This window comes from Mesoplodon densirostris, chromosome 3 (assembly GCF_025265405.1).
Source record: "Mesoplodon densirostris isolate mMesDen1 chromosome 3, mMesDen1 primary haplotype, whole genome shotgun sequence".
Lineage (NCBI taxonomy): Eukaryota > Metazoa > Chordata > Mammalia > Artiodactyla > Ziphiidae > Mesoplodon > Mesoplodon densirostris.
Window position 1 is genome coordinate 147,525,281 of NC_082663.1, and position 9,794 is coordinate 147,535,074.

General features: G+C 58.4%; 1 protein-coding gene across 2 annotated transcripts; it reads right to left on the bottom strand.

Moving 5' to 3' along the window:
- Positions 1 to 173: 173 nt before the first annotated feature.
- MCOLN1 (mucolipin TRP cation channel 1) lies at positions 174 to 8,168 on the bottom strand. 2 transcript variants are annotated; one of them, XM_060092322.1, is made up of 14 exons: positions 8,028 to 8,168; positions 6,339 to 6,544; positions 5,631 to 5,798; positions 5,379 to 5,544; positions 4,661 to 4,769; positions 4,321 to 4,417; positions 4,003 to 4,102; positions 3,691 to 3,797; positions 3,437 to 3,586; positions 3,189 to 3,290; positions 2,641 to 2,763; positions 2,049 to 2,264; positions 482 to 612; positions 174 to 377 (listed from the first exon to the last, which is right to left on the bottom strand). In XM_060092322.1, the coding sequence occupies exons 1-14, from the start codon at positions 8,056 to 8,058 to the stop codon at positions 341 to 343; spliced, it is 1,743 nt and encodes a 580-aa protein (XP_059948305.1). In that variant the 5' UTR covers positions 8,059 to 8,168; the 3' UTR covers positions 174 to 340. The 2 variants fall into 2 exon arrangements, 1 of the variants encoding a protein (XP_059948305.1); XR_009531423.1 differs by lacking the exon at positions 174 to 377 and adding an exon at positions 724 to 1,144 and having other exon boundaries at positions 536 to 612.
- Between the last annotated feature and the right edge of the window lie 1,626 nt (positions 8,169 to 9,794).

The following is a 9,794-nucleotide window of genomic DNA, read 5'->3' on the forward strand; positions in this document are numbered from 1 at the left end:
CTTTAAATTATTCAACTCGGGGTGCGCCACAGCCCCGCCCCCCCGCCATGCTTGGAAGGTCGCGCGGAGCCAGCCACACCGAGTGTGGCGACGCTTTAAAGGGAGCGGAGACCAGTTGGCGCAGGGAATACCCCTCCCGCTAGAAATGAGAGCAAGTTAATTTTCCCGTTTATTTAACACCCGCTCTAACCCTCCCCGTCCCACTCCAATGTCCGACCCGACTAGCCCAGGCCCTCACAGGGCGCGACAAGAGCCGGTCCTTAAAAAGCAACGGCTAAAATAAATAAGCAGGGGTCTCCGCAGTCCGGGGGTTAATGTCCTATGACGGTCCGGGTCCGAGTCAATTCACCAGCAACGAATGCTCCTCCGAAGCGTCCCTGGAGGAGGGTCGGTGTCAGCGGAGGCGGAAGGCATCAGTTCCCTCAGGCCCGCTTCCCTTCCCCCCAGCCAATCCCAAACCCAAGCCAACCCGGCCTCCAACCTGCCGCAGCAGCAGAGGAGGCTGCAGGCGGAGCCGCTCCCACGGCGGAATTTGCCGGAGGTGGGGCTGTCCTGGCACTGCGCGATGTAGGCCTGGAGCTGGCTCTCCTCTCCGCCCGCTCCGCCCGGGTGCTGGGGAGAGATGCCCGGCGGCCCCGCATGAAAGTGGCCTCTGACTTCCGAGGCCCTTGAGATGCGCCCTCCCCTCCCCCCCCCTCTCTCCAGTCATCTGGATCTTCTCACCGGTCCTCGTGGACCAACCAGGCTCCCACCTCTGGGCCTCTGCACCGTGCTGTGCCCTCCACCTGCTGTTCCTCGTGGTTTGCTTCACCCGGAGACATTCCCTGACCACTGAATGTGTGCACACCTTGAATCTTGGTCAGTTGGTGCCCTCCGCTGTGGCTCCAGCGCCTCGAGCTGTGCCTGACCCAATCTGGGTGCTTGACAACCACCCACTTGTGGGGGGGGGGGCGGGCGGGGTGCAAACATCTGCATTCCCAGCAGCAGTGAATGTTCTGGCTTTTAGCCTTGTCTTCATCTCTCCCAACCTCACAGGGCCAATACCTCCTCTCCAAGTCCTTTCTGGTTCTAGGTCTTTGCTTTGGCCGTTCCTTCTCCCTGGTGCTCTCTCTCTTGGGCTCCTGTCTCATCAATCCAGAACTTCCTGAGATGATGGAAAGGTGTGATATCTATGCTGTCCAAATCTGGTAGCTACTAGCCACATTGGCTTTTGGGCGCTTGCTCTGTGGATGGTGTGAGTGAGGAACTGAATTTGGAATTGTATTTCATTTTCATACTAGAGACTACTATTGGACAGCACATTCTAGAAACTTTCCTGGACTCAGCCCGATACGAGTCTAAAGCAGGGGCCTCTCTGTAACCTTCCATACTTCCTTTACACCTCTCATCAGTTGGCTGTTATACTCCCGTTTGTGCATCATTCATCCTGCCCACGAGTCTTGGACAGACCATGTATGTTTCCTCAGATGCCTGGCACCCAGCACCAGGCTTGGCACACAGTAGTCTGTCACACGTGTTTGCTAAAAGATCCTGTCTACCTGCCACGCCCATGTTCTGCTCTGACCCTCGCAGCCTGCAGGACAACCACCCTTCCCGGACCCACAGGACAGAGGGGTTGGGAGCAGGGCTTCCAGAATGAGACAGTCATAGGTTGAGCCGTGTTCCACCACGTGCTTGGTAGCTGACCTTGGGCGAGTCACTGAAATTCTATGGCTTGGTTTCCCTGTCGGTGAAAGCAGACGCAGGAACCCTACCTGGCCCAAGCCCCACACCTTGATAAAACTGAGAGTGTGGCAGCTGTGACTGGGACGGTATGGGTCCCTCCTGGGCCCCCCTATTCCGAGCCACCCTCTCCTTTGGCCTTGTAGCGTCCCCCGCATTCTCTCCCTGGGTCCTCCTCTCTGCACCCTGCCGTGGCCAACCACGAGGGACTCAGAGCCCGAGTCTGGGGCCGTGCATGCACGCATGCATGCAAGCATTCATGCACAGCCCCACGGGGAGGCGGGGGAAGGCAGGCTGGGGAGGGGGCGGGTGGGCAGGCAGCTGACCTTGATGGTGTCGTAGGCACCAGTGATGAGCGCGATGAAGAGGCTGAGCACCATGTAGATAAACAGGCTGATGAAGGAGTACAGGTAGAGCTGGGAGAACAGCCAGACCAGGCTGCTGCGGCCCTGCTGCGCCTGCATCGCCGCGAACGTCACGAACATGTCATCCCCGTTGATGAGCGAGAAAAGGCACTCGGACACCATGGACAGCGAGCGGAACTGCCGGCGGGCAGGGGGGGTCAGGGGTCAGAGGGAGTTGTGGGCACGGCTGGGGGCCGGGGTTGGGGGCTTTGTGGGGTCAGAGGGGACAGCGTAGAGTACCAGTAGTCACAATAGAGCCACTTGGTGGGGGGGTCACTGAATAATGACAAGGTCATAGGGTCAAGGCTAGGGTCACCAGGGATCAGAGGGGACAGTGGGTAGAACTGCTGCAAACTTGCTGGTAAGGAACCAGGGGTCAAGGTGGGTCATTCAGTGTCACCGAGTCAACAATAGATAGACCAGGAGTCAGGGGGCTCGGGAAGTAAGATGGGGAGCCAGGGATCCCTCATCTGTGGGTCACGAGCGCCACCCACAGGTCCCGGCCAGCCCCTACCTTCACATGGTAGGGCCCCAACACAATCCAGCCGCAGAAGCAATAGCCCAGGTAGATGACGGCCACACAGCAGCAGAAGCGCATGACGCTGGGCAGGGCCACCCGCAGCGTGGCGATGAGGATCTGCGGAGGGGCGGGGGTTGGGGTTGGGGGAGGGTGGGGGGGTGTCAGCAATGGGGGCAGGACCACAAGCCAGGTGGGCTGTGAGCCTGCAGATGGGGTGAAGCCTGCCCAAGGGCATGATGGGGTGACCACAGAAACTAGGATGACCATCGACAAGGCAGGGTAGTGCTGAGTAGGCCCGAGGGCACCGCCTGGCTGGACTCAGCTCGGGGGAGGAGTATGAAAGAGCAGGCTCACGTGACCCCTGCCCAGGTGGAGTGACAGGTGTGCCTGGTGTGGGCAGGTATGGGGAAGAGGCTCCTGGCGGGTCATCTGCAGGGGCTGGTGATGGCAATATGTGTACGAATTTATCTGGGGGTGGGGGTAGGAATTAAAGGACACGTGGCCGCCCCTGGGAGGGCCTCGCCTGCATGTCGGAGGCTTACGTTGTACTTGTGGAAGAAGGTCAGGTAGCGGATAACACCGACCCAGACGAGCAGCGTCGAGGTGCCCAGGAGGATGCTGCAGACATCATAGCTTGCCAGGTTCTAGGGGCAGGAGCAGCGTCAACCCCATCCAGCCTGGCCCTTCCCTGGGGATGGGGCCCCGGGCAGGCATCAGCAGGGGTGGGAGAGGGGGCCAGGGTCCCGAAGGAGACCCCGGGGCTCGGGGGCAGGGCGTGGGCAGGACCCACCTTGGCTTCGATGCCGATCTTCATGATGGTGCCTGAGATGGTGAGCACGTCGCTGGTGACCAGCAGGATGTACCAGCCATTGACAAATTCCAGCCGCTCCCACAGGCTGATGACCTGTCCCCGCTGCCGCCGCATGAACCTGACAAACTCCTGCAGGGGGAGGTGGGCGGGGTGAGGGCCGGTCCGGACGAGGGAGGCTTACCACCCCGGCCTTGATGGTCCCAGAGCTGGGGAAGGCTGGGGGCAGCTCTCACGCTCTGCAGCAGGAAGCCTCGCAGCAGCGAGCGGGCGCACAGCAGGAAGGAGAAGGCACAAGTGAGGATCACGACCACGTCAAAGAGAAGCCGGAAGCTGTTGTCTCCTGTGGGGAGGGGGCCAAAGGCAGGGCCAGGAGTGAGGCAGCTGGGCCAGGCCGAGGGGGCTTCAGGGCTGGTTTGGGTTGGTCATCAGGCCCATGGGTTTCTCTGGGTATGTCGGGAGTTTGGTCCGTGCTGGTCTGGGGCTTGGGGAATTCCTGGGCAGGTTGGGGCCCCTGGTCAGTGCTGGTCGGGGGCTTGGGGGCTCACCATGGCCGAAGACGCTGGGGTGCTTACACTCCTGGATGTGGGCCTGGGTCTCCAGGCTGATGGGGATACGCCCACTGTGTGCCTTATTGTCAAATGTGATCTGCAGGGGTGTGGCGGGACGGGACAGAGTAAACCTCAGCAGACCTAGGCTCCCAGAGGCACAGGACGGATGGTCTCTCCAGCCCCAGCCTCCCCCATCACCCGCACGCTGCCCTTGGCCGAGGGTCCCCAGCTCCACGACTCCGAAGTCCCACACCCCCCATGCTACCCCATCACTGGCCGGTCCCTCGGCCCACACCCCAGGCGTTGCGGGCTCACCAGGATGCTGAAGGTGTAGCAGTCTGGGATTTCATTGTTGATCAGGCTCTGGAGGTTGATGGTCTTCAGCTGGAAGTGGATGGTGACGTTGATCAGCCTGGGAGGGGGAGGCTTGGGTGAGGGGGAGGGGGCTCTGCCCATCCCTCCTGCCCCGGACTGCCAGCACTCCTGCCCCACGCTGACTCTGCAGCTGGCAGAGGAAGTGCTCACATGGCAGCATCGGCATGGCCCGCCCCTGCCCCCGCCTGTGGGGAAGCGGCTGCCCCTCCCCCCACCCCCACCCCTGAAGATGCCTGGAGTCCTGCCTCCCCCCTCCTCGGCCCCCTTGATGGGGCAGTACTTGTGGAATTTGAGCGTGAGGTTCTTGTAACTGGTGCTGCCATCCAAGAGGGAGAGCTCATCACTGGGGGGCACAGGGGGTCTCTCGGGAGGGTCCACCCGGATACAGTCTGAAGACAGGGAGTCGGGGAAGGGACACTGGGGACAGGGGAGGCACAGGCAGGTCTCCCCAGAGTCCCCGACAGACCCCTTCCCTGCTTTCCTTCCCCCTCCGTACTTCGACATTTGTCGTTTGTTCCTGCTGTCTTCCCCCAGGGTCAGGCCTGGTCTGTCTCAGTCCCTACACAGACCCTAGTGCCTGGCGCTCAGTGGGCCCCCAAATGTTTAGGGAGTGAATGATAGTGAAACATAACACTCAGCTCTTCCCGCGTGCCAAGCATTCTGCTAATCATCAAATTATTAACGATCGTGACCACCCCATTTCCTGGATGAGCGGGAGGCAAAGTGGATTTTAAAGATTGTTTTTTTTATGTGGACCATTTTTCAAGTCTTTCTTCAATTTGTTACAATATTGCTTCTACGTTTGTTTGTTTGTTTGTTTGTTTTCCGGCTGCCAGGCATGTGGGATCTTAGCTCCCTCACCAGCGATCGAAACCACACCCCCTGCATTGGAAGGCAAAGTCTTAACCACTGGACCACCGGGGAAGTCCCTAAAGTGGGATTTTTTTTTTTTTTTTTTTTTTAAATCCCGACGGCTTAGCCCTGCCCGGCCCACTCACCAGTGATGACCATCGGGTCGATGTCAAAGGTGTCATTGGCTGGGTCCACGTGGCCCCGGTGGTAGTAGCACTGGCAGAGAGCCAGGGCCGAGCCATTGGCCCAGGGCCCGCCCCCGCCCCGCACGTAAGCATACCGACCCAGGGACACGTCGGGGAGCATCAGGTACTGTGGGCAGACGAGGGGAGGGTCAGTCAGCCCTGCCCATTCTCCCGGGCGGGCCCACCTGCCCACCTGCCCCTGGTCGCCCACACCTGGTCCATGGCATAGAAGATGGCCTGGTACAGCTGCTCCCGGGTGTAGGCCGCAAAGGTGTCATCCGCCCCGTCCGAGTAGCCCAGCAGGAAGAGGTGCCGGAAGGCGATGGTGTTCTCCTCCCGGAATGTCACTGCCAGCTGGTTGCTGAGCCCAAACAGGATGAGCTGGCGGGAGGGACGGGGAGGATTGGCACTGCCGGCATGGGGTCTCCCACGGCGCATGAGTGGAGGCAGAGAAAAGAGAAGGCCCACCCCATGAGGGCGTGACCACCATACGTCCCCAAGGCGCAGCACAGAGTGGCCACTCATAGAACTCGTGGCAACAACTAACGTTCATGAAATGTTTACCGGATGAACGTTCGAGAGTCAGCACAGCATCAGACTGCCAGGGTCCGAGTGCCACCTTCCAAGGCTCAGCTGCTATGTGACTTTGGACAAGTCCCTTAACCTCTCTGAGCCTCAGCTGTCCTATCTATAGAAAAGGGCAAGAGCAGTGGCTAGGACCTCAGAGGGCATTTATGAAGCTTAAAGGAGCTGCTCCCGTGCAGATCCGAGAGGGCTTCCTGACGGATTAGTGCCAATGTCACTATCATGATATGGGGCTGTGGGGTCAGGACTAAGCTCTGACTCCAAGATTCTCCTTCGAGGAAAATAGCAACCACAGGTGGCATTCTGTGTGTGGGGGGGGGGCCCTGAAGGTCTCACCTGCACTGTGACCACCAGGATCTTCACCACCTGCAGCATGAGCTTGAAGGGCTTACGGCCCTTGGCCCGAAATTTATCACAGGGACTCATGAAGAAGTACTTGAGACGACGGCGGAGATCTTCCTCTTCTGGAGGGGTTGAAGGGGCTGGGGAAGGCCCCACCCGGGTCCCATACCCAGGTTTGGGTGTCAGGAGGCGCTCAGTCTCTGTGGGATGGGAGAGGGCAGTGGGGACCAGGCCTAGGCAGGTTCACCTGCCAATAGGGGAGGCAGGTCCCAAGCTCCAGCCAAGAAAGAACTCTGAGAGATCTAAGGAAAACCAGAAACTCCGTAACACTTTAGGGATATATGCAGCAGTGCTGGCTCAGCGGTTTCAAGTCACTCAAAAGGGCCTGAGTTGATTCCTGCCCCTGCTCCAGGGCACTCAGGTTCCCTGAGCCTCAGCTACCTCGTCTGCAAAATGGGGCAATAAAATCTCTCACCAAGAAGCTAAGGATTTGACACTTACAAAGCATTCAGTCTCTGAGTCTCAATAATTCCTCAATGAATAGAGCCTATTCTATTTTTTTTGGTTTGTTTTTGGGTTTTTTTGGCTGTGCCATGTGGCATGTGGGGTCTTAGTTCCCCGACCAGGGATTGAACCGGGCCACAACAGTGAAAGCGCTGAGTCCTAACCACTGGACCCCCAGGGAACTCCTGAATAGAGGCTACTCTAAGGACCACTTATTCCTTTCAATCCTGACCAGTCCAAGAGGAAAGCCCAAGTTTTCAGCAACGGCTCGGGTCATAGCTGGTCACAGCAGCCCAGAACTGTTCCTGACACAACCCACCATCCCCACTGGGAGAACCCCGCTTCCTTCCAGGGTCTGGCTGGCCCCCTGCCTGGCATGGCCACCAGGATGAAATGTAGGCACTGTCAGAACCTGTCCAGCAGGGAGGGCCAGCCCCTGGTCCCTTTGGAGCTCAGATGCTGTCGTGGTTGTTTACAAGATAGTTGGATGCGAAGCCAGAGGGGAGGCTGCCTCCCTGGCTGGGATCACAGCTAATCCATCCCAGACTCTACCAGCCAGGACATCTTTCAGGTGTCTGCAGCTAGCTTAAGAAGGGAAGATCAACACAAAGGGCATTCCTCCATGCTGCCGTGTGAGAGACGACTGAGCTTCCTTGTGTCTGGAGATCTGAAATTGAGTTAGGCGCCTGCGCTTAAGGTGGCAACCCCGCCCCCAGCACTCTTGCCTAAGTTTAGAGAAGCTGAACATTTGCCTCCTGGTTTGTGGAAGGAAAGCCTGGGAGTCTGACGTGCGGGTTGGAGAAGCTGGGGCCCGCTGTCGGAGTTCCAGCAAAGCTGAGCAATCCGAATCTAGGCTCAGAATGCAAATCCTGGGACCCTCGCCGCCTGAGTCGGAAAAGCTGACGATCCGCCAGCTGCCTGAGTTGAGGTGCTCAGAGCAGAGCCTGGGTTCAGGAAGGGCGGTCGGAATCCCGCCACTCCGAGGTCGGAGAAGCTGATGCCCACCCGCCGCCCAGGTTCAAGGAGCCGTCTGCCCATATCTACGCCAAGGGGACGCTGAGAGGTCAGCACCGGAATTGAGGAAAGGGAAACCGAGAGCTCCGCCGCCCCAGGTCGGAGAAGCCGCCCGTCCGTCCGCCGCACGCGTTCTGGGACTTGCGGGGCCGCCCGCGCCCTCACCTGAGCCGCGCGGGCCTACGGGCACTGCCATGCCGCGGGGGGAGCGCCGAACGCCGGCGGGCGCAGCGGTGCAACCGGCGTCTGAACACCCGCTGCTGTCACTGCGGCCTCGCTCCCTCGCGGTGCAGCTTCAAACCCTCCCGCGTCAGCTGACTCGAGCCCCAGTCACGTGACCAGCGCGGCCCTGGAGGCAGGTGACTGGATCCGGTCCCTCCCCCTGCGCCACGACGACCCCTGCCGGAGCAGCACGCATGCGTGCCTCAGCTGGCGACTTGCCCTTAGGCGGTCCCGAGGTCCTAGTGCCGACGGGCGGAAATGTGCTGGGGGATGGGCTGGCTGCTGGCTCCGTCCTGGCTCCCTGTCATGCCCCTGTCCAGGGCTAACCTCTTGATTTCCATGTCCAGTGTTTGACCCCTTTCCCTCCGCGGTGTCAGATGATGATCCTATCTCAAGGCTGCCCCGCTCCATCCTCCCAGAAACTCTGCGTTACTCTCAACTCCCTCTCATCCGAACTGTCATGAAATCCTACTTCATTTCCTAATTACATCGCAAATAGGACCACTTTTCCCCACTCCTATGGCTATAAACCCAGAGTCCCCCAACATTCCCTATGGCCTGGACCACTGCAACAACCTCCCTGATCTTAGGCTCCCATTCCGGATCCCCTCCATTCCACTCGCCATCCAGTAGCCAGAAGCATCTTCAAAAAATAATTCATATCAGTCAGAACCCGCTGGTAGCTTCCCATTTCTCTGGGATGACAAGCAAACTCCCCACTTCAGTCTACCAAGGCCTTCTGTTCTGGCCCCGCCTAACTCCTCCCCTAGCTCATCTCTCAACGGCCCCAGGGCCTTTGCACAATCTTGCCCTAGAGCATAAAGGTTAAGAACTTAGGCTCTGGAGGGCAGACAATTTGGGTTTAAATCTAGGTGCTCCCAACCACCACTTCTGGGTCTTCCAAAAAGTCCCTTAAACTCCATGTGCCTCAGTGTCCTTATTTGCAAAATGGGAATACTCATAGTTACCTGCCTCATGGAGCTGCTAAGAGAATTAAATGAGAAAATGCTAGAGCATAGCACAAGCCTGGGCAAACAGTACTGATGATTAAATTAGAGGTTATTGGGATTATAAAGTCCTTCCTTGGGAAGGCTGTCTGCCATCTAAATCAGAAGTCTTGTTATGCTTCTTGTTGAATGTACCATACTCTGTAATTACTTTTTAAATGTTTCTAAACTTGGTGTCTGAGCTCTGTGAGGGCCAAGGCCATGCTTATCTCGCTCCCTGCTGAGACCCAAGCAATCAACAGATGTTTGTTGAATGCATAAATGAGTGACCTCCTTTGTCCCATGGTGTACCTGCAATGTGGGCTTTGAAGGGCAAGGGGTAAGTTAGGGGAGCAGACGGGGCAGGGCCGCCCACATGGTTTCATATCAGCCTCCACTATCAGTCTGCTAGATGGTCAACATGCCAGAAATCCCACCATTCCTGGGAAAGCCAACTCCAAAAGGAAGGGAGTTAGACCACCCAGAGGATAAGTCTGCCCCTGACTGGGGTGGCCAGGTCTGGGGGAGCAGAGAGTGGCAACTGCTGGGATGGACCAGTGTGAGACCTTGTGGGGGAAGCTAGGAAGCCTGGAGGATATTGTGGGGGGAGCCAGGACAGTGACGTTCTATTTGTATGTTTGGCTCTGGCCATACCCTCCCATCTCCAGAAGAAGAGGCTGTGCATTAGAGAAAAAACAGCAACAGGAGAACCACAACACAGAGC

Coding starts and splice junctions, on each gene's coding strand:
- MCOLN1 (XM_060092322.1), bottom strand. CDS start 8,058: ATGGCAGTGCCCGTAGGCCCGCGCGGCTCAG. Junction 5,545..5,630: donor TCTTCTATGCCATGGACCAG/GTGTGGGCGACC, acceptor GTCTGCCCACAG/TACCTGATGCTCCCCGACGT. Junction 2,764..3,188: donor CCTTCTTCCACAAGTACAAC/GTAAGCCTCCGA, acceptor GCCCCTCCGCAG/ATCCTCATCGCCACGCTGCG.